Source organism: Thermobia domestica, chromosome 15 (assembly GCF_964235325.1).
Source record: "Thermobia domestica chromosome 15, izTheDome1.hap1.1, whole genome shotgun sequence".
NCBI classification, from domain to species: Eukaryota; Metazoa; Arthropoda; class Insecta; order Zygentoma; family Lepismatidae; genus Thermobia; species Thermobia domestica.
Window position 1 is genome coordinate 61,461,365 of NC_137468.1, and position 25,392 is coordinate 61,486,756.

General features: G+C 33.9%; 2 protein-coding genes across 2 annotated transcripts in view; one reads left to right on the top strand and one right to left on the bottom strand.

The window, feature by feature from the left end:
* LOC145671045 (ATP-dependent translocase ABCB1-like) overlaps nt 1-1,051 on the top strand; it is a 124,155-nt gene extending 123,104 nt beyond the window's left edge. The window contains exon 25 of the mRNA XM_081739726.1: nt 174-1,051. Coding sequence (XP_081595852.1) covers nt 174-794 — 621 coding nt within the window. The 3' untranslated portion in view covers nt 795-1,051. The remainder of the gene's footprint in view (nt 1-173) is intronic.
* A 10,301-nt stretch (nt 1,052-11,352) lies between these two features.
* Mdr50 (Multi drug resistance 50) overlaps nt 11,353-25,392 on the bottom strand; it is a 63,913-nt gene continuing 49,873 nt past the window's right edge. The window contains exons 21-24 of the mRNA XM_081740693.1: nt 23,081-23,275; nt 17,141-17,347; nt 14,389-14,535; nt 11,353-12,146 (exon numbers count right to left, since the gene is read on the bottom strand). Of these exons, the coding sequence (XP_081596819.1) occupies nt 11,940-12,146; nt 14,389-14,535; nt 17,141-17,347; nt 23,081-23,275 (756 nt within the window). The 3' untranslated portion in view covers nt 11,353-11,939. The remainder of the gene's footprint in view (nt 12,147-14,388; nt 14,536-17,140; nt 17,348-23,080; nt 23,276-25,392) is intronic.

Below are 25,392 nucleotides of genomic sequence, written 5' to 3' on the forward strand. Positions count from 1 at the left end.
TGCACTATTGCATTCATTTCTCGTCATCATCGTCTCCTTTTTAGCCTAGCTGGCATAACTGTTGGATGTAAAACTGAAAGATTTCATTTTCAGTTTGTGTAGACTGGAAGTAAATAGATAATCAGTGCCCTTCTTGTGTATCAGCTTTTAATATTTCTTCCACTTACTTACAGATATTATCTGAAGCTCTTGCAAATGCTCGGATGGGAAGAACTTGCATAATTGCTTCATCTCACCTTTCTCTGGTTCAAGATGCCGATTTGATATACGTAATGAAGCATGGAATCATCATGGAATATGGAACCCATGAAACGCTTCTGAATAGGAAAGGATACTATTTTAAATTGTATTCGTGGCAGAATCCTGAAAGATATTCTGTTCGTGAAGTCTCGCCAAAAGTGATAACAGCACACAAAACTATATCACCTCAAACCTTTTTTAAAGGCTCATCGAAACCGGTACCTATGCAGAGTTCACGAACCCAATCGGCTTTCGCGACTGCCTTAAGAAACCTCTCAGTCTCCAGGCAAAGTATGACAATTGGAACAATTAGTTCTAACCTCCAAACAGCATCCGAACAATTGTCATGTGAAGCCGTGTGGTCTTCCTCGAAACCAGTTCTTTCAAAGAATCAATTCTCGAATGCAACCATAAACACTACAAAGCATAATGTTACGTCAAGTACAACATGCAATCTGACGTTGGAACAGTTCAATGATAATACTCGCTCAAGTTCTGAAAGTACAACGAAAAGAAGTGAAGATGAAATTTGCAATGATATTTATCCGAATTAGATTAGCTCAAGAATAGTACTTTTAAAAAATGTATATGAAACTTTATAAAAATTGATACTTTATAAATCGCTTTCTTTTGTTTCATTGAATGATAATGTGTGTGATGTTATTTTAGAATATGTGTGAGTGCATTATATTATTTTGCCAAGTGAAATCCAACATTTGCATGTTCTATAAGATGTGTATTAATAATTTTGTTTTGCAGAAATATTAAAAAATTATGTCTTTATTATCAAATAATTTATATCATTAGTATTCATATTTGAAACGTCGATTGTTACAGTCATAATTAAGCTCGAATGATCGTGGCAAATATTTTCACTTTAACCAACAATGAGTGCACTGCGTATGTTATCATTATAGCTATTATTGTTATTATCATTAACTTGTATCTAGGTTTAAACCGGTTTCAATTTAATAATTTGACGGACGTCTCTGGCAAGTACAGATTATATTTAAACAGTTGCCCTGACCATATAATAGGTGTCTACTATTACTGATTTTTGTAGCTTTGTTAGAAGATGTTTTGCGTTTATCTGCTCAAGTTGCGTCATGGTACTTTTAGGAACAATCACAGTAGCTGAGATAATGATTAGTCTTACTGTAACCTTCTGATATTTCCGTAGCTTTTTGATTTCGTCTACCGAGTGGGGCGGATCCAAACCCTTACCGAGAGGGTCACTCCTCAGATACTGTCCTCATAGGTCCGGGATGGGATATTTGTATCCTAAAGTTCTCTCGTACGTCAAGAACAGATGAGGTAGTGTAGGCAATCCTTCCTCCCAGGTTTCTGAAAGGATGCAGGATCCATGGTACTACCGGAGGAGCATTCCTTCCAAATAGCCATGTTTTTAAAAGAAGATAGCCTACATCAATCATTGGGTACGGTAATTTTGTTGTTATTAGAGAGAGTGCCGTATTACTCGGACGTCCCTACCGACGGAAGGTGTGGTGATTCTTCCCAATTGATGACCCACAAGTACGAAGGGTTCGAGAGACAACTTAGCTACAATGTGTATGTGGTACCTCAACATGTAAGAGAGGAAGTCCCGTATTGCCTGGACAGTCCTACCGGGGAATGAAGTCTTGGTGGATTCCTAAATGACCATGTCTGCGAAAGCGGACAGCCTACATCAGTCATTGCTTCCGGTAACGAACGGAGTATTTCTACCACAACTAGAGAAGGTCCGGTATTGCTTGGACGATCCTAGCTGGGGGTAAGATTAATCTATTGACTGGAGGGTGACTAAACGATGACTGAAGAAAGGTGTCAATCGTAGGTATCTGGGCAACGATTTCCAATTTCAATGGAAGGGTAGAATCTCTCCAGGAAAAGGAACTGGCCTCAAACCCAAATAAGCCATTGGATCTGGGATGAGATAAGGGATTATCTCAACTTACCTCTACACGGAAGTTTGGTTGCCATGAACGAAAGAGGCAGGCAGGTCCGGGAATGCTCAAAACCCCCATAATCATCTGTGGCTCTCGGAATTGAATGGTTAAGTCGTACGATTCGGTAGCTGATGTTCAAACTGGTGGGAGATGAGCTTGCCTTATAACGCTTGGGCATCATATATACAGAGTATGGAAGGACCTGACTTGCTAGCAGGGCCTATTCGACCAGTCGGATAAACTGGTAGGCACTCAGTTCTTCGGTCTGGCCACGCAGTGAGCGTACTTTACTCTCCTGGCGTAAGACATAGGGTTACATGCTTTTCGAGCAATCAAGCTAGAGAGAAAAACCCTGATCGTGTACGAAGACTAATATCCAAGATACAGCAAATACGGGTCGGATGGTTAAATGTATTGGCCAATAAATTAGGGTGACAGGCAGCAACTCGTTATGCCTTGGCGTTATACCGTTCTCCATCTAATGTGTGTATTTTTCTGTAAGTGCTCTTATGTTCTGGCCACCCTGTAAAGTAATACAGAAAACCACTCATATCTCCCTTCCCGACAACTTCCCTTAACGAACAAGACCATTTAAATACAACAGCAATTTCACTTGAAAAAATGCCAGCGATTCCACTCGTCAGATAGGTATTAATTAAACATATGATTTAAGGATCTTGCAAGTTTATGACTTCAGAAGTAAAATACCTTATTGAATTTTATTTTTGTGATATAGCAATAAAATTCTAATTGAAGTTTTATTCTTGAATCTGGTTGATACGGATTCAGTAATTGTAAGTCATTATACGTAGTAATAAGGAAGTCCATAATGCTTTTGTCAACCTCAGGGTTGTACTTGTATCTCTATTGGCTAATATAAGGTCATTCTCAAAATTAGCAAGCAAAATATTCTTAAAATTCTAGTAGTTAGCAAACCATTATTAATGGCTTTAAACCAGACTGAACAAGATGGCAACAAGACATGAGGTAAGATTTTAAAATAGTTGGACTTACTAATTCCTATTAGTTCACATTCCTCTTCAAATTTTTCTATAAATGTACTTGCCGGTATGCCATCTATTCTACCACTTAATTTAGTTAAGAATCTAATATTTAGTTAAGGATCTGTAAATTTTACCGGTACATTTGCATATTTACTATTATTAGATCTTACAGATCTTATTTTTCTAGACTTTACGTGCGTACAGCTGTGCATTGCCATTTCCTCATCCTTTTCATTACCAGTATCTAAGCTGGTATCTTCTCTTACTGTAACTTTGGGTGAAATTCTGCCTTCAAGTCCACATCTTAGAACTGCCTGTTGAGATTCGGAAAGGATTACAATACGTTGTGACTCCTGAATAACTTCTCTAGTTGTAATCTGCCTTATTGGAAGATATTAATTTATTTTCGATGTTCGAAACTTCCCTTTGTAGTTCTGAAATTTGTACAGAATTGGTATCTATTCGTGTTTCAATACCATCAAACTTGCATTTAAAAAAAAAAAATAATAAACACTTCTGACCAGAGTATATACACTTGTTTATTAAAAACTAAATTCCAGTGTAGAGCTCCTCCGTGGCTAAGCGGTTAGCGTACGCGCCTTTGGTGTGGGAGACCCGGGTTCAATTCCCGGCGGGAGCTCATGTGGTTCGGATTCCACGTTAATCAGTAGGTCCACGTCTCATATAGCCTCGCTGCTGAACGGGACGTTAAACTCAAAATCAACTCAACTCAATTCCAGTGTAACAGTTTCGACAACGTAACGTTGTCGAAACTGTTACACTGGAATTTAGTTTTTAATAAACAAGTGTATATACTCTGGTCAGAAGTGTTTATTATTTCTTTAGTGAGTTCCAGAGTCGTGATGGATAGAGTTGCTTGCATTTTAAACTTTGTGATAACCGTATTATAAGAGCTTAGCATAATGGGATTGCTCCAATTGCTCTAATTTTGCATTTATGTGTCCCACTGATTGGGTTTGTGATCGTTCTTATTGTTCTAATTTGTAATCCAATAATTCTTTCTTCTGATGAATAAAATTCAGAAAGTTCACATTGAAAGTTGAATTACTTTCAGGTGATTGTTCGTCACCATGAATATCCAGAACAGATTTCGAGTACCTCATCTTTGGTGTATAGTATATTTTACGTTGACTCCGTAATAATATGTAATCCGTTTTTTGATAGATTTACTCTTCTTCAGTCTACCAAAAGGTATTCCCGGGCGGAAACATCATAAATTATAACAGTATGTATGCAAGCGCGTAGCTAGGATTTCGTAATAGAGGAGGGTCCGTGACATGAGATACTCTGGTTATCACACCAGGGACTCGATCATTCTAAACTATTTTACTGGCAACATATAGCCTATTGGTTCGTTTAGCCAGGACTTCGTAATGGAAGGGGGGGGGGATGGGGCGTGACATGAAATACTGTGGTTATCACACCAGGGCTCGATAAATCTAAACTATTTTACTGGCAATATATTTTGGTTTGTTCATCTCGAGTAAAAGAATATAAAAAAGTATTGAAAAATATTTTACAATATCTATGTTCCTTCCTCTGTTCACTCAAATATAACAATTTTTCTTTCATTATGACCCCAACTATTATAAAAAGTACATACTCAATAATGCCTTGTAAAAGATGTTACAATATCTGCGTTTCTTTCTCTGTTGAATCAAATGTTAATAAAACTTTCTTTCCATATAAATTTTTGTTTTTATTATTCCGTCAACTACTGTCTGTTCCAAATAACAAGTTAAAGGAGCAGTAGGAAACTGTTTCTGAAATAACATGTTTTATACTGCAGAGGAGCGATGACGAAAAATTATGATAAAAGATGTCTCCACTATTTCAGAACGCTTGCTGTAGCTTTTTTTTTATTTTTAACGCTGATTCTTTTTTTCTCGTTTCTTTTTTTGTTTCGTCCATCCTTATTTTTTTTATTTCTGCTTTCGAAAGGGGGGGGGTCCGGACTTCCCCCTTGGATACATGCCTGTATGTATGTTATATATATATATATATATCACCACAGTTCAAATTGTTAAAATCTTAAATCTTGTACTCCATTAACCAATTAAAGGATTACACACTTGATTCAAATATGTAGAATCCTATACTTCAGAAAAATATTTCAAATGTGTACAATTCACATCTATATTAATGGATGTCTTTATTATTATATATATATATATATATATATATATATATATATATATATATATATATATATATATATATATATATCTTGATTACTTATAAACAAAAACCTAATCACGAAAACGTTACCTTGGCAACCAGATCACTGTTCTACCAACTAATCAAAAAACATTTTACATCTAACGGTTGAAAAATAAATATTTAAAGAGTAAGATTATTCATGACATACATTATATCATTTTTTCTTCATCTTCTTTTATGTTGCTAGTGCCAAGTGAAATAACATTTTTGCCCTGAATATTAAATAAAATATACAGCATTATAAACTTTGTATTGAACAAAACAAACTGAATATTGAACATTAAAATTAAATGATTCAAATTAACAAAAAATGGCTACTTACCAATGAATCCTTCCTTCGGAAGCCTAAATATTTTCCGTACGTTTGGGAACGACAAGCTGGTTCCGTCTTCAGTGGCAAGGTAACAACGATAAAAACGGATAGGAGATAAAAGGTGTAAAACAAGGGATACATACCACTAAATAAATGTAACGTAAAGAATGGATGAATGACTTACCATTATGCCGATGACATTTTACTACTTGTACGTGACGAAAATACACTTTTACAAATATTTGATCAATTCAACAATCAGCATTCTAGGCTGAAGTTCCCCTCAAACGTGAATCTGATAACTGTTTTCCAATTTTAGACTTACTGATTACCCGATCACACAATAAATTTATAACAAAAGTATATCGAAAACCTAATGCAGGCACTACTTACATACATCAACAGTCAGCTCATCCACCACTCTACAAGGTCAATATTTGGAAAAAATTCTTTCGCAGGGAATTATTAATTTGTGATCGTCCAAATAATCTTAATGACGAAATACAGTTTTAATACAAAATTGAAAAAAAAAAAAAAAGAAAGAAAAAAGAAAGAAAGAAAACAACGGTTACAAGTTGCGTATTTTACGAAAGTGGTTTAATCAGACACGTAGATCGGTGTAAGCCTCTAAAACAGTTATTTCCAAAGAAACAAAAACTTACTTTCCACAATTATCGACAAAAATTCAACGTATTCTTGCAAAGCATAACATATATGCTTGTAGTATTTCTCCGAAAAGTCTACAAAAACGTCTCACCGGATTGAAAAGCTATTTTGTTGATCCACCAAATAAGCCACCATTTTACGTGAATGTGACTCCTCATATAGGCCAAACGAAACTCAATAGTAATACTGGAATTAAAGAATATATTAGACAATCAAAAAAGTCACAAGAAGAGGCCATGTTGGGATTGGCGCTTCAATTAAAACAACATTCACATAATATAAAACAGGTTAATGTAATAAGTTCAGCAAAAACAAAGAAACAACGGGAGATTAAAGAATCATCCTTTATTCATGAATATAAATTTGCCTTAAATCTTGATACTGGCAATATTGATAGAATTTGGTTACCTGCCTTTGATGCATATTTTGAATCTGGCAAAGTGACGTAACAGACATTGCGCTTCCTTTGATTCAGTTCATTCTTTTGCGCCTTGTTCAGCTGGTGACATTTCAGGATCCATCCTTTACGTTACATTTATTTAATGGTATGTATCCCTTGTTTTACACCTTTTATCTCCTATCCGTTTTTATCTTTGTTACCTTTTTTACTGGAGACGGAACCAGCTTATCGTTCCGAAACGTATGGAAAATATTTAGGCTTCCTAAGGAAGGATTCATTGGTAAGTAGCCTTTTTTTTTTTTTTTTTTTTTTTTGTTGTTGTTGTTGTTGTTGTTGTTAATTTGAATATTAAGCAATTTGTTTTTCATTTCAAATGTGTTTCACAATATTAGCCACAGGAAAGAGAGGAAAATATTAAAATAATAATTATTGGAATTAAAACTAAAACATTTGAGAATAATTTGAGTAAAAACGGAAAACGACTCAACTGTCTTGTAATTTTTAAAACTCAATTTATATAAACGACATTTGCATATCTAACAAAGAACACCATCAATCTCCAAGTAATTTCCCTGAGGGCATTCTGTTACTTTCCTTACATATTAAGGTAGTGTGGATAAAGATGATCCTTGTTTCCAATATCTACTTCAAATATTTTCCTTATTGTTCACAAAGCAAAAATTAAATAGGTCATTTTAGTAGTCCCCAGATTTGCGAGCACATGAAACACTCTGCGTTCAGAAATAACATGAATGACGTTAAGCACCAGGTATGAGACTCTGCAAACAAGTTCTTTGGGGCCAATGTTCCTCTTCATGGAAACAAAGTCCTTGAGGGAACACGCCCCTTTGCCCCCTTGTAATCTGTGCCAATGCCACTTACTGTGGTACATATAGCTGCACGTCTTTGATAGACTTAGGAACAGATACATTGGAATGTAGCAGGACTGGAAACATGTAATGTGATCTGATGAGTCATGGTTTTGTCTCAATTTCAACGATCAAGATGTTGAGTGTATCCAAATTCCAACATAGCCTGTAATGAATGGAGGGTTTTCTTTCAAGCTGGAGAAGATTCTGTAATGATGTGAGGTATTTTATACCGTGACTTGTACCCAATCTTACAGGTAAATGTGAACATGAGCAAGCTTGTTTAGTTGGACATGTCCATGATGAATATGCTACAGATTCTTTTATTTTTCATTATGACAGCTAAGGTATTCACAGGGTTCCAAGCATTTTTATATGGTTTGAGGAACATTCAGCCTCCATGCTATATTTGGTCTGTCCTGAAAAGTCCTGAGATTTGAACCCAATTGAAAATCTAGGACTAGTTGGAGCAGTGGATGAAACGCAGAAGTAGGAATTGTGCTAGTATTGCGAGATGTACTGGTGACAGAGTGGATTCTGCAGCACATTGTGTAGTGACTTCTAAACAGAATCCAGGCGGTTATTAGGTAAGTTCTAATAGGGCGATAACTTTTGGCCGTTGTGTGCTAAGCTTATGTCATTAACTACTTTCATTTATTAACTCGCGAAGAATGTTTAAATTTTCCACTATCTGGAATTTTAATTCTAATACAGTGTTTGGTATGTGATCCTTTAAACTGGCTTTAATATTGTAATGTGTTCCTTTAAAGTTATGCACTGTTTAAGAGTTGCCAGTTATAAATTTCGATGAAGAAATACAAAATATGAATATGCATATAGGTCTTAAATAATGCAAAATATGAATATGGATACAAATGAAAAAGTATTGCAAACTTTCACTTCTGTTTGTATATGCCTTACATTATTACCTACATAGTGCAGACCTGTATTATTTTTTATAACCATCTAGGAATATCTTTCTTCACTATCCTTTATTGTCTTCGTAATATCAAATAAATTATATATTTTAAAATACAATTTTGTTACAATTACTCTAATGTGTTAAAGCTGAAAGGTTATACAAATTAAAGTAATTGAAGTATGTAAAAATAATTATATCTTTATTCTTCATTTACATTTAGTTTACAATAAAAATATAATACATTGTTTGTACTTTGTGAATTTTATCCTAAAGCGTACAACATATTAACAAACATTTATGAATGGCTGCTTCATAAGACATAATAAAAGCTTAAATTATACAGTTACGCAAATGTTGAGATATAAAATATAATTATGAAATTATCACATACTTTAGATGTTCTGTCATTTATAGACTAATATACTTTGTCCTCAAATTCTCGCCATTACAATTGATGGCACTATCAAGTAGGTGAAAACTGTCGAAAATGGGAAAAATGAGAAAATAATGCATGGTAGTACGGATTTTTCTAATTCAACGAATATATAAATCCCGTTATGAATCTGTTTTTCCCATTTTATCTAATATTTGACATTTTTCATCGTTCTGATAATGCAATCTACTATTTGGCGAAAATTCAAAATGGATGAACCCTTCTATAAATGATAGAACATGAATTAAATGCTTTTCAGCGTGATAACACATTATAACGCGAGAACATTTAGACAATCACGAATCATCTTAACGAAGTTTCTGTGTATGATTTAACAAATAAGAAATATTTTGTCTTTCCGATCCATAAGAATTATACTGGGTATAAACTTGTCTCATTCTGAACAATGAATCAATTTTTTAGTTATTTGAGATAGTGTTGCATAAAATGTATTAAATTTTACTTACTTTTCTGAGATTATTTGAATTTACTTTTCACTGAAAAGTACTTCTAATGTAGGTTTTAAATTTACTCATAGCTTTATAAAACATTCAAAATATGTTAATATATAATTTTAATTCAACAAAGTGAACATGCTTCTGTTTCAATTTATTCATATAAAATCACGCAAGTTTATTATGTACATGTTGCTTCCGAAATTATATCGTCTACAACGTGTGTCATGCTGTTTTTACATATTGTATATAAGCTGTATATTTTTAGAATAACTTTATGAACGTTAAAGGAGTTCCACAGTATGTGAATACATTTTAGATAAAATATTTATTTATTCTTTTAAGTAGCAAAGAATGCTCAAAGTACTAGGAACGTAGGAAATCAATAACATTATAATATCTTATCTCGGGAAAGGTATAATGCTCTAAATTATCATTTTCTCATTGTTACTGGAAAAGCACTGAGATTTCTAATGAATGATATTCTTACAGCTTTTATTGAACTTTTCTCTTATCGAAGATATCTGCTATAGAGATTGTGAAAATAAACAGATCCTATACTTAACAGACAATAAAATACTGATATAGGTCTGTAACATTGAAAATGCTGAAGGGGGAAATTAAACATGGCAATAACCATTATGTCAGTTATTCATAGATGTACAATTTAAATAATTAGGTTGATACTTTTCTTTATTTATGCCTATTATAGTAGATAAGCTATTCTAAACTTAAGAAAACCCAATCCAACGATGTTGATTAATCTAGATAATATTTATCACATAAACCTAGGGGAAGATTTAAATTATGGCATTAGATAGTAACTATATTAGATAGTAACTAATATAGTTATAGTATATTAGATAGTAACGTTATTAGATAGTAACTACTAATGCTAAACTAGAAAGCCATGTACCAGTTTTATATTACGAGCATTTATAAAATTGGAGAAATTTTATATGTTTGTCAGTGTTTGAAACACTATAATTCACTTAAATAAGAATTCATTTCTTAAAAATGAATTCTGATTATTTGGACTTTTCAAAAAATGCAAACATAATAATATTATTAATACTATGCCAATTTCAATCGCATGCAAAATTTTTTCCCATTTATAGTTTTTTTTTTTCTTTCTTTCTAGTGAATTCTAAAACAATTGAAATACTAGTTTAATCTTCGCTGTATTAATGAGAACCATGTTTCTTACAGCATAGTTTAGAAAATTGTACCAAATAGATCTCTTCATTCCAAAGTAATTCACATAATTTTAGCAGCAAAAATACAGTTTTGGAATATTATTATATGACAAGATACTTTAAACCTTATCCTCAATCGTAGTTCTGCTTTGATTCAGAATTATTTATTAAGGGAGATATGTTGGTATTTTTCCATTCTGGAATTTTACTATATGTAAATAGATATAAAATTATATAAATATTTTTAATTGTGCTACAAAATAAATGCAACCTTTATTCACATTTACCGGTTGAACTTAGATTGTCTTTAAGATTGCTTCGTTGTTTTGAAGTTACTAATTCTGGATTTTATTTTGTTTGCGTGGCTGCTTTCAAGTTAGTGAGTTTAGATTTTTTTAAGGTTGTTTGGTTGGTTGAAAGTTGAAAATCTTTTTTCAGCTCCAAGGGTATATGAGACGTGAATATATAGCTGGATTTCGAATCACATGAGCTACCTCCAGGAATCGAAGCAGAGACTCGCATCAAAGATGGTAATATTAATTGCTTAGTTATGAAAAAGCCCGCTGGCTCTTCTTTTTTTTAAAAAAAAAAAAAAAAAAAAAAAAAACATTCTGTTTAGTGTTTTAAATATAGATGAAGAAAATGTCTGTATATACTAGTAGTGAGATGTCTATAGACAACTTAAAAGAGAATGAGTTTATCCTCTAAAAGATAAAATATTATACATTGATGTATTAAGAATTGACAGTGTTTCTAGAGAAGTTTTCGTTGTTCAGTACCAATATGGGATTAATCTATAAACTCTTAAATCTCTCGTTTCTTTGTACTTTTATATCTCCTTGCGGTTAAGATATAAAAGTATTCTCAAGCCTTCATTCGTAAATGGAAAACAGGACAAAGGCTATCCGATACTGAACTGACAAATAATGATCAAATAATACTGATTAATGGAAAGTAAAATAACTCTGTAAGTTACATTAGATTACTTTGACATCGTATCTAAATACTGAAGGAAATCTAAATAAAAAATGTACACTCTCATATTAAATAAACAGGTACATTTAAATCGGTATATATATATTAAGGAAGGTTTTGATGTTAACTTTTTTCTTGTCTTCACGTATCACGTCCAACACTTCTTCTTGAACAAACTTGCCAGAATTGACGACTTCACCTATTCTAAGGCTTTGGCACAATCCACTAAATGCTCTCAACAATATTATGTTGCTATGTAGAGTGTCACTAAAGAAATTCTCATTTTTTATCTTTTCCTTCGCTTGCTTTTTGAAGTTTGTAATACAGTCCTTTTCTTTTCATTAGCTCTTGATGTGTACCGGCTTCATGAACTAGACCATTATTAATTACACAAATTACATCTGCGTCCTGAATGGTAGACAGTCTATGTGCAATGACTATACATGTTCGACCTTCTTTTGCTTTATCCAGTGCTTCTTGTACGACCTATAAAACAAATATATTTACTTTTAACAACATATTGTAATGATAACCCAATAAGACAACATATCTCAAAGAGCTTTTAGCACATAGTTTTAAAGAAAATAGCTCAAAGTACTTTATACCAAATGAAGACGACTTTTCAAACCCTTTTCATTTCTTCCAGATATCACCAATAGAAAACTTCCTTTCTGATGAACTAGGAAGGATAGTTTAATTGAGAGGTCAAACAACTGAAACATCGTAATGAAATTTCATATCAAATAGGTCTCATATACGTATATATATATATATATATATATATATATATATATATATATATATATATATATATATATATATATATGTGTGTGTGTGTGTGTGTGTGTGTGTGTGTGAAATTAAATTTTACGGCCCTCGGTTATGCCGAAAAGGCTAAAGGAGACGGTGATAATGAGAAATGAATTAAATCGTGGAATGAAGAAAGTGAGAGGAAACGGGAGAAAACCCACGTACACGGTGTTTGTTCACCACAAAGCTCACTTGGTGCGAGCTGGAATCGAACCAAGAACCACATACACCAGAGGTGAACGCTCTACTACTAAGCCACCGCCGCCCCGATATATATATATATGGGATGGACCATTTATGGGATTGATACTCCCTTGTAAATTTTACACTAATAGACAAAGAACGCTGAAATTTTGCACCATGAAAAATATCAAGAGCGGGGCATTATTTGACATATTCTGAGATACCACAAGGTGTTGCCAATCCAACTTAAAGTTATTCTTTTTCAAATTACATTACATTAGGCTATTACATATTCCACATCTACATGTAAAAGGAAAACATACAGTACCAACTGAACGTACACTGCTGTAAACTAAGGACGCTATAGTATCACAACATCGAAAAACAGCTAAACTTCGGAGAGTTCTACAACAGTAATAAACAAGTGAAACGGAGGGGGTAATGTACATCAAAAGTACCTTCATGTCGAATATTACTGTCATTATATGACTGATTACGAACAAGTAAAAACAAAGTTACAAGAAATTGAAAATTTGACTTTTTTTTTCAAAAGAATTTTACTTCAAGAAAGTGTTTAGATAAATATCATATCGAATTACGTACCTCTTTTCCAATAGACATAAAGATCATAAACGTTTACAGCAATTTGATATTCTAAATCATTAGGAAGTTATGAAAAAAATTATAAAATTTGATATTTTGTTTACAATGGTATATTTATGGAAACTTTTTAAAACATTTTTTGATTTACTTTGCTTCTATAACATTATAACAACACTTTTTGTAGGTGTAATTACAATAAGTTTTCGAAATTACTTAAATTTAAGCAGGTTGCAAAGTTTAATAGTTTTCACAATATCTCCAGGATAGTTTGAGATATCGAATTGTTGTAAACGGTGCTGTGATCTACTGAAAACCATGTATGTAACTGGAAAAGGTACTTATTTAAGCAGTTTTTCGAAATAAAAGCTTTTGAAAAAAGTCAAATTTTCAATTCTTTCTAACTTTGTTTATATCCATTCGAAATCCGTCATATCATTATCATAGTATTACACACTGAAGTACTTTGGATGTACATTGCCCCGTCTGTCTCATTTTAGTTATTACAGCTATCAAGGCCACCAAAATCTGGATGTTTGTGACATTATAGCATCCTTAGTTTGCAACACTGCATGACAAGTGGTATTGTATGTTTTCATTTTACATTTAGATTTGAAAGTGTAGTAACTTGACATAGTGCTATATATATATATATATATATATATATATATATATAGCTTCCTACTGTCCCTGTGCTGGTGTAGGATCCTATGGTGAATGCAGATGGTAAAGGGTAATTTTCATTGCCCTGGGTCATATTCTCTCAAGGAGATTAGAGAACAGACAGAAAGCAGTGTCTGACAAATAGTATTATTTTCAAGCAATGGTATTTACACAGAAGTATCTGGCAAATAAAGCTTCAAGCCTTTGTCGTTTCATATGTGTTGTGAACCATGAAAACTACAGTATCAAACAGTAAACACAGTAAAAAAAAAAAAATGTCAGACGGAATAAAACTACTGATAGAATTAACATACGTTACTAGATTTTTCAAATTCTTTTCTTAAATACTTTTTGAGCCTTTCGTATCAAATAAAATTCATTATTTATAGAAGGAAAATGTATTATTAAATAATATTTTAATCTTTACATTTTCTGTTTAATATGCTTTAATTCTATTGGTTTCCATTCTTACCTTTTCGCTTTCTGCATCAAGCGCTGATGTTGCTTCATCTAATAATAGAACACGAGGATTCCTAACCAATGCTCTTGCAATAGCTATTCTTTGCTTTTGACCACCAGAAAGTTGAGTTCCCTTCTCTCCTAGACCCGTATTGTAACCCTGAAATATTCAGTGATTTATACAAATAAATACATAATATAAACTATATACTTTTTATTAATAGTAAATATTTAACTACACAATAGAATAACACTGAGAGTAGCAAAAGATGTTGAGTCAGTGTAGGTTACTTATTGGGCGGTTTGTGAAATCATTGAATCGGAAATCAAGCATTTGCTCTTTAACATTATCCGTTGAGCGAAATCATTAAATCGGAAATCAAACATTTGCTCTTTAACATTATCTGTTGAGCGAAATCATTGAATCGGAAATCAAACATTTGCTCTTTAACATCTGTTGAACGAAATTGAATCGGAAATCAAGCATTTGCTCTTTAACATTATCGATTGAGCGAAATCATTGAATCGGTGCAATTTTAACATGTAAAATACCAAGTAGACCCAATGTTGGGAAATGATATTTTAGCCCCAACCTGTGAGAACTACGTAATTTGTATGGAACTATCAAAATTGAGAAGTTTGTTAATTCACTTTTAGAAATTTCGAATATTATCGTAGACAAGATGTTCGAAGTAACAGTTGACTAAGTTTTTTTTTTTTTTTTTGTGCTAGCCTTTTTCATTGCAGAATTGTTTGCCAACGTTGCCGCAATGATTTCTGCTACTGGGAAAAGTTCGATCAATTTTGCATTGATTCATGAAAATTGAATTGTTTGTATTGTTTTCTAAAACAATTCTGTATTTTTAACATTAACATTTGAATGAAATCAAGTAAAATTAAAACTATTATTTAATACTTCAATGAAACTACTTTGTACTTTTAACACGCCAAAGAAATTAAGTATATGTATATGTATCGCAATTTTGTTGTTTAGCACTTGATTGATACTACGTAAGTAGCACTCGAATTATATTTTTTCTTTCATCGAATATTATAAGTGTAAAGATCCAAACGGCTTAGGGTGTGCACAACACACAGCTCACATGGTAAATAGACACAATATGTACGAAACGTAAAGAGAAAGTATATTTCAACAAACTAAACAAAAAAAGATGAAAGAATAATATGAGTGTGAGCCTTTGGAAGATAAATACCCATAATAAAAGTCCTGTCTGAATTGACTTCAAACAAGATAGAATTACATGATTTTTTTCCCTGAGGGATGAACCTTTGGGCTTCTTACGCTATAGAATAGAATGGTACCATTGGTACACTATAGAATACATTTGAACTGATAACTTTATTTGCGAAGTTTTACTTTCTCTTTTATCCAAAAGATAACAACAGTTTAATTAAAAACAGATCCAAAGTTCTGAAATCGCAATACTACTTTCTCATTTTATATTATGGAATTAATAGTGTCAGTATGATAATATTTATATATGTTTTGTATTATATATTTGGTTATGGAAAATTCGTGCAGAAATCGTAAAAGAACATGCCTAGGTAAGACATTTCATGTATTGCCATAATTAAGATTGTTTTATCATGAATATGTTATATAGAAAGAATACATTTCTTTATGTATTTCATTTCGTGGAAAAGCGCTAAGACTCCATTAGGAAATAAAACATTGCTTTTACAACTAATGACAGAATATAGTTGTAGTTGTGCACACATAAGATTCTAAATATATGCGTATATTGTCAATATACGAGGTGTGTTCAAAAAGCATCGACTTTCTTCAGTGTAGATGCAGAGGAGACACTCATGCGCAGTCGTGATTTTTTCCCTCCCGCCGAAAGCGTTAGTTGCTGCCAGTCGAGCAATGAGTGAAGACGTGTAGTGAGCGGACACCGGATTTCAGTTTTCTTGTAAAATGACATAAAAACTTGAGCAGCGATACTGCATCAAATTTTCCCCAAAACTTGGCTCTACACAAGTAGAAACCATTCAATTGAATCGGTACATTCAATTTTGAGCATGAGGAGAGTGTCCACGAAATTTGATTTAGGCTTTGGGAATTCTTGTGTGTCCTCAGGCTCCCTACCCACCCAACGTGGTTCCGTGTGACTTTTTGTTATTGCCCAAGTTGGAAAACCCACTAAAAGGGACCCGATTTGAGTCAAGAGAAGATATCATGCGAAATGCGACGGCACAGTTACTCACCATTTCCAAAACCTGCGTTCCAGAAGTGTTTTCAACAATTGCAAGAGCGCTAGGAGAAGTGGGTGCATTACCAAGGAGACGACATTGAAGGGATTAGTGTTTTGAATTTTCAAATCAATAAATTTATTTTTGACAACCAAAGATTCGATACGTTTTGAACACACCTCATATATTGAGGAAAGCTGTCCAATATTCTTTAACGATGCATTCATCCTTTAGCCAGATATGGTCTTTGAATATACAGTAAAAATCTACGATCTTGTACGCATATATCTATATATTATAAAAGTTCTATAAAATTCAGGCAAATGCGTAAATTCCAAACGTAAGGATTTCACCATTGTCAAAACAATACTTTTATGGAAATACTCTAGTGCATACTTCACATATAATTGAGGTCAATATTTATTTCGAAAAAAAATGAAAATGGACCTTAGTGAACGAAAAGAAACTAATATCATCAGTTGTTAATATTGACTTTCATTTCAATATTTAGTTAACGCATTATTCTTTAAATACATAAAACGTACACTTACCAATGGTAAAGATGAGATAAAATTATGAATGTTAGCTTGTTTGGCTGCTTGAATAATTTCATCCATTTTCACGACTCTACTATTATCTCCATAAGCAATGTTCTCAGCTATAGTTCTATCAAAAAGGACTGGTTCCTGTGATACTATTCCTATCTGAGATCTTAGAATAGGAAGTCCAAGAGAAAGTATTTCGTTGTTATCCAAGAGCTGAAAGAAAGATAAGAAAGAATAGTTTGTTTCAACGTACATTGTTCCTAATTTAATAAATCATTGAATTGTAAATATTGAACTTTGAACATAATTTATCTTTATGTTTTACTGTTAATATATATCTTGCAATCACCCTAGATTCGTTTCTTAAAAACTAGCAAAATATCTGTCTTTCGCACTGGGAGAATACTTTTCATTTTATACATAAAGGGGTGAAATTGAATTTAGACGGCATCGGAAGTGTCACTGTTCGTCTCAGCTACCCCAAAAACTGTGGATTCTACATTAATAATGATCATTTTTTTATATCTCCCTCTTCTTCAAGTTGTGGGGCTGAATTTGGATTTAAACGACATCGAAAATGTTACTGTTCATCTCAGTGACACCGAAAACTATGAATTCGACACTAATATCGGTCATTTTCGATCATTTTTATATATATATCTCCCCCTGCTCCTCCCGTACGTTGTACCGTCAAAGTGAAATGACGGAAACTACCCCAGGCCCGAACCTCATTTATGTTGAAAATTTGATCGAGATCAGTCGGGTGGTTCAAGATGTGCAAAGTCACAAACATAGTGATTTTCATTTTTACATACATAAATTAGATTTACTACTACTTTCAATTTCTTATAAAGTTTTCTTCTTAGCATAGCTTAAACTATTATCTTCGAGCCTCATATGCAAGAGTTTATATGTACACACAGTGTATAGTGTCAAGTAGTGTCGAGTTTGATCCGAGGAAAAATGAGTGGCCTTTTGTACTCACCAAAAAGTGTTGGGACTGCGGCTTCCACCAAGTGTCGTGGGGATAATTAGGAAGCTACTTGAAAGAAAGAAGTAGCAAACTCTGTAAGCTAGCAATAACGGCAAGGGGAGTCAATGCGCTGCCACACGTCACCCCAAAGGCTTGAATGCTACAAGCTGGGTGGTAGGCCCTGGCCCCTAAGAGTTGTTGCACCAGGAACTTAATTGACATTTAGGGAGACATAAGGCAATTATGGCAGGTAAACGTAAACATTAGCTTTAACGGCATATATCCGAAGGTAACATCTTTTGTTTTAATTTTGATAAATACCATAATAATTCTATGTTTCTTCTATATCATTTGCATGAATTAAGAAAAATCACAAACCCCTGTAAGAAAAAGTTGAAATTTGTGTTTTGAACTCTCAATTGTCAGAGTTGCTCCAAACTTGGGGAAATTATGGCAATGCTTCTTAGATTCTATTGTACTTACATTATACTACGGAAGGTCAATTCACCTAAATGGCCAAAGTTTGTGCGCTCACCTGCTCACGACAATCACTTCTTCCACCAACTGTTGAGCTCAATGTGGTGGCCACGAGCCTGGACTATCGCCCTGCAACGCAATTAGCACTGAAGCAGTGAGCGTCGAAGGTGTATGAGGGAAATTGTAGACCACACCGCTTGACAAGCTTTCCAGAGCCCGCTATGGTGGTGGGACGCCTTCATGCGAGGCCTTGTTTCAGAAGGCCAAAGGCGCAGAAATCCATCGGCGACGGATCTGGTGACTTCACAGGCATGGACAAGAAGGGTATAACAGACATACCAGTCTCCCGGCCATACGCCGATAATACGCGACAGAACTGCGAGCAGTGTGACTGGATGCTTTGTCCATGTGGATCCACACCTTCCGTGTGTCTCTGTAATACAACTGTGGAATGTGCGTTGTTTATAAGGGATCCATGATGTTCGTTTGAAGACTGCATTCACCTTGGCCTTCGAATCCACATGATGCATTGGCAACTTCCCACGGGCGCAGACACCTGCCACCACCACCTGCCTTTCGAAAACTACTCGTGACATTCACGGACAAACTCGCCGCGGTCCTTCGCATCATATAGTGAATAAAAAATTATCCTGGGCTTATTGGTGGCATCAGGGTAGATCCAGGCTTCATCCAGACTGACAACCCACTGCCATTTGTCACCTGAGAGGTACTGTTCATACAACTTTCTGGCGTTCGTGAATCTCTCTTGAATGTGCCTTGGTGATAACTTATGCCTCATCGCCTTATGACATTTTTCCAGTCCAAAATTGTCCTTTATGATACGACATACTATGCTCTGTGATATCCTGCATGAGGTAGCAAGATTGCTTTGGGTGGGTGGGCTCTCCTTCACCACTGATGCCCTGATGTCTATCACAACGCGTGGTGTCCTGGCTTGATATGCCCGTTTCCTTTTCACTCTCACGACTTGATCTTGATATTTAGAGCCGGTACTTTTACGGCGCTGGCTTACCCTTGCTACTGTACGCCTGCTGATATTGTTGCCCCTTGCCGCACACATTTTCACAATCACCGACGCACTGAATTGTGTATCAGAAAGTGCACATATGTACCCTTCCGAATAAGGTGTCATTTTAACAGACATAATAGCTGTTCACCACAACAGCTTCCACACAGTGTTGTACGTGACTTACAAGGAGGGTGTCCGAAGTGTGAATCTCAGATTTCAAAAATGTTTGTGCAGATCGTTAGGGGTCTCATGGAATAAAGATCGGCACAACAAATTTCGGAGGAATCCCATATTTGGGTGGCGCAGTGCCCCATTTTCGATTTTCGGCTTTCGTAGTAAAAATCGGCATTTTGATTTGAAAATTGACTTATTGTTGTCGACAATCGTTATCATTCGTCTTCATTTGCGTAAAGATACTTCAATTGTGGGTCGAAGATCCCTGTGTGGGGGGTCCCCAGTGGCGGATCTAGAAGGTAAAAACTGGGGAAAGCCGACCAAAGGCTATGATACTATATCATGAGTTTACTATAAACTTTCAGAATATATAAATAATAGCTTCAATTGTTTTTGGCGCTAAAAAAAACTGGGAGCTGCTCTCCCGGCACCGGGATAGATCCGCCACTGGGGCCCCCCTCACAAGTGTGATACATATTCCCCCTTCATTTTGACGAGGTGAATCCAAATATGTCAATAAAAGTTTTTTGAGGAGCACATGTGCGGCACAGGTCTCTACCTAGTTTCCGGGATGTCGAATCACAAGTTGAAAGATAACTGAAGGGCTTGAAATAGAACTGAAGGGCTGAGGTTTGGCAGAATTCGTGCTTACTTTATGTATTGTATGTTTTACAGAAATGAAACTGCTCGAAAAAGTGTTCCGCGCAAAGACTTTTGCAGCACCAACTACATTTCAGGAGTGTTATATCTTCGCACTCATCACATTTATGATAGTGTCGTTTAAGGAAAATGAGATACTCACTGGATTAACAAATTCTGGCGGCCTCGCATCTACACATCCGGATTTATACCAACTATATTTGAACACATCATGGTAGTTTGGCGATGATAGTTGTTCATAAACTAGCGATTGCAATTTTATAACGTTGTTACGTTGTGAAGTTGTATATCATTTTTTTGTAAAATTACAAAATCTCTTATTTTCCGTACAAAATTCTTCCATATTCTAAAGCCCCAAATATCCAGTGGTTGTACAGCCCAAGTTGCTCCCGGTGGAATCTGTTTACATCATGTTTTTTTCGTCCGGAATGTGTTGCTGCGTCTCTTTCTCGTTAAAAGATGACCATGAATCTACGAGCAAGACACTTTTGTCCCCTATATTAGGAACCAAAACGTCACGGATCCACTCCTCCAAATGCAGCTTACCCATCTTTCCATATTTTGATACAGATATACAGAAACCTTAACATTTGGGGGCTGAAATAAAGTTTTCTTGGTCTGTGCTCCAAATTTTCCTGTCGGTTCTGGGAATACAATCTATAATGGCCCAACTAATTTTCCACTGGCAGACATAAGGGATATTATCGTATTGCTATGAGATAAGGCATTTTTGGATTGTGCAGAAGCTTCTACTTTTTCCCACCTTGTATGCCTAACATACGATTACAGTACAGTTTCATTGCAAAAACGCTCTGATCGGAATTATAAGTATTGTCTATATCCAATTCCGGTAACGTATCCCTGACTTCTAGCTGGAAAGATATGGCTGAAGTTTCTATTTGTTGTGAAGTGTCAACGTCTGCTCGCCACACGAATTTTGTTATTTCTCGCTACACAATATTGTTTCCGTTTAAAACGGGTGCTGGAACTTTTGGAACCCTTAAAGTTTTCAAGATTAATTTCTTTCGCTTTTTCAATTGCCCATTTCCGAACATCCATGTCATGTACAGGCATGAAGTCTTTTTTGGCTTCAATCCATACAGTAAGCACTGATTCTGCCAAACTTCTATTTCAAGCCCTTAAGTTCTCTTTCAACTTGTGATTCAGCATCCGAGAAACTAGGTAGAGACCTGTGCCGCACGTGTGCTCCACAAAAAACTTTTAATGACATATTTGAATTCAGCTTGTCAAAATGAAAGGGGAACATGTATCACATTTGTAAGGCGGACCCCCCCACACACACATAGGGATCCCTGACCCACAATTGAAGTATCTTTATGCAAATGAAGACGAATGATAACGATTGTCGACAACAATAAGTCAATTTTCAAATCAAAAGTCCGATTTTTACTACGAAAGCCGAAAATCGCAAATGGGGCACTCCTCCACCCAAATACGGGGTTCCGCCGAAATTTGTTGTGCTGATCTTTATTCTATGAGCCTTCCTAACGATCTGCACAAACATTTTTGAAATATGAGATTTACACTTCGGACACCCTCCTTGTTAGTACTGGATTCACGGGCAACTGACTTCTGGTTCCTTCTCCTACGCTGTGCTCGTCATCAGCTCTGTAAAATCGGCCACCTTAGGTGAATTGACCTTCTGTAATGTTTGGGCAGTCATATTATAGACCTAAATGGCGTTTTTAAATGTAATCTATCTCTATTTACAAGAAAGTTATAAATTAAAGTGATTGATTTTTATATATATTCTACATAAACAAATAAGAAAAAGATAACTATGAAAACTCACAAATCGACTTTAAAACTGTTAAGCTTCAATTTATTTAAAATATTTACAGTTCCTGGATATTTTAGAAAATGTAAATAACCTATTTTATTAAGTACATTAAAAGACTGGGTAAAGGTATAACATAAATATCGAATTCTCAGTCAAAATCTGAGTTTGGATCTATTGAGAAAAGTTCATCTTCGAACCACCTAAAAACCCATTTGTACATTTTCCCTGCCATTTTATTGTCTTCTACTATAAATGGTTCATGTCCATTTATGGAAAGAGGGCAAAAAATCTCTTCACTACATTAGCATTACAAAATAAATTGTGCAACTGTGATGCAGGTAGCTGTGATGTAGGTATCTGTGTCATGGATGATTGCAAAGATATACGAATTCTGCAGACTTTAAACAGAGTTCTAATAAGCATTGTTTTGATACATTTTCTTCTTCAATTTTACTTTCTTGCTGAAAGAGAACGATGTCGTAATTATTTGAGCTTTTTTGACATAATTGCCTTCTTTTTTTGCCATAATTGTTCCATAGCATAACAAAATGAGGCAATTTATATAGCACCCCTGGTAAGTCATATCATGTACTGTAATAACTAATGTTATTATTTTTCATAGTGTTTTGGAACATGGTAAAACCACCCACATTACTAAAAACATTATTTTCTTTCAAAAATGGCTAGGATAAAAATTTAACACCACGGGCATAATTAAAGACCTGGCCATAATTAAAGAGTCTAAGTGTGTTACACTACACAGAAGCTTTGTGCATTTACCGTAAGTACATTTTACTGCATATTTTTCTTGATAGGTGTATATATACTTACCACTTTTCCTTCAACAGGATCATAAAATCTCTCCAGTAACTGTATACACGTTGATTTTCCACAACCACTAGGGCCAACTAGGGCTACTGTTTGACCTTGATGTATTGACATGCTTAATCCATTCAGAATTTTAACTGTTGGCCGGGAGGGATAGAAGAAATGAATATCTGAATACCTGACATTTCCTGTAGCAACCTACAACAATATTTAAAATATTATTACTATTATTATTTGCCACACAGAATAATAACCATTGTTTTTAAATTAAATTAATCCAGTTCACGAAAATGTACACTACATGTATAATATATGAAAAAGAATAGTAGGTTATGGGCTGAAAATGTAAGAGAAACATTTGATTTTTTTTCTCTCTCTTTCTCTCTTACAAACAACAAAATTATCTTCTCGTTATTAGACTGCGTTACCAATTTAAGATAAAGTGAGTGAACAGTTACAGGAATAAAACAGAGAGATTGATATAAAAAAGTTGATAATTTCGGTAAACAGTCACAAGCTATTATATAAATTCACTGTGAAGTAAAGTATCGCTAAATACAAATGAGTCTAGTTGTTGCAAATTCCAAGTGCTTAAGATGAATGAATGTATTTCTCCAGAGAGAAATGCTACTTGTTTTGTATGCGAAGTACATTTTATTCAATATTGTCGTGTTTTCGAGTATAAACCAAAATATTTTCATGGAGTCAATCATAATAAGTTTTATAGAAGATCTTTCCAATAATTCAAAATATCTTCGATTAATATTATTAAATGAAAACCTTGGATATGAATTTTGTATTAATTGTAGGACAATATTCAAACTGCACATTGGAAATTGTTCCTTTAACTATAACATTTTAGAATAAAAACTAAGTATATGAACCTAACTATGCATGCCATAGATATAAGATCTTGCACGCCGATGAAGCAATGTAAATTTAGGGAGACAAGAAAGTTAAACTACACAAGGACAAATTCTTCTTTGATCTTGGAGATCTTTAGTATAACCTTAAGAAATATTCCTCTCGTATTATAAATACATTTTCTACGGATAAGGTTTTGACTATACGATGGACGAAAGATATGACATTTTTTCAACATGACTGTGCAAGACCAATTCTGTTAGGTATCACTGCACCTTACTTTATCTTTCTTCGGAATAAAAAGAAAGCTATATAAATTATTTTAATTCGAACACAAGCTTATCTTATAAAAAGACATTTAGTTTCATAAAATTCTATTACTTTCATCTCTCTACAAATTTAAGGGCATTATTTTCACAAAAAGTTACATTATTTTACTCATACAACTGATTTACATTCCCATAACACACAAGAAGTTTTTGAATGATATGTTACTCAACAAATAATAATAATAATAATAATTCAAAGAAAAACGACATATATTTCTAGTGTGTAAGGTTGTAAAAGCACTTTCTGCAACATCTGAAGAATACCAATAACGTAAAGAAGTTTAAAGATGAGATTGTTTTAGAACAATAAAGCTTATTATGGTACTTGTAGATATCACAAAAATAACTTGTGAACTCATTGTGAGTGTAAAAATAATTTGATTAGAAGTTACCTTATTTGCTCTAAACTTTTTGCACTCGAAAAAACTATTTTCGAAGTATTCTATATTTCACAGTCAGGAAATGAAATGCTTAAATTTAAAATAAATAAATAAGTCAAGAGAACGAAGCTGGTGCTTGAGGATATTAGGAATTTGTTAGAACCTGCTTTGCGGAAAATAAAGTAAATCCCACAAACTTGATTTTCATCTCTTTGCGCGTTCTTTTTTTATTTTTTCTTTCTTTTTGTTCTTTACTCACGTGTATTAAATAGTTTTTTTGAAAATGTAACTATTATTTATTTATATTTTTAAAATTAAAGCTTTTTTCTTCGTAATTGTTGTGTCCTATGTATGTATTAGTAGAATAACTAAACGGTTTTTTTTTTTTTTTTTTTTTTTTTTTTTTTTTTTTTTTTTACAAAATTGTCACCTTGATATTTGATTTTTTAAATAAGTTGTCACTATTACACACTTGTACATCTAAAATATATATATATTTATGTACATAAAATCTTTATTGTTCAAAGTATAATTTACAGTATGCAATAGAGATGTTCAGAATTCATTAATTGTTATAGTTAAGTATGTATTATTATTGTGTAATTTTTTACTATCATAGTTTGAATCCAGCAAAACTATCAATCAGTATTCAAAGCTCAGTTTTCTTGCTACAGACTATTCGATGGTGTAGTCATTGCTAACTCACAATACGTTTAGATAGTTTTCTGCGGTTTTTAGAGTG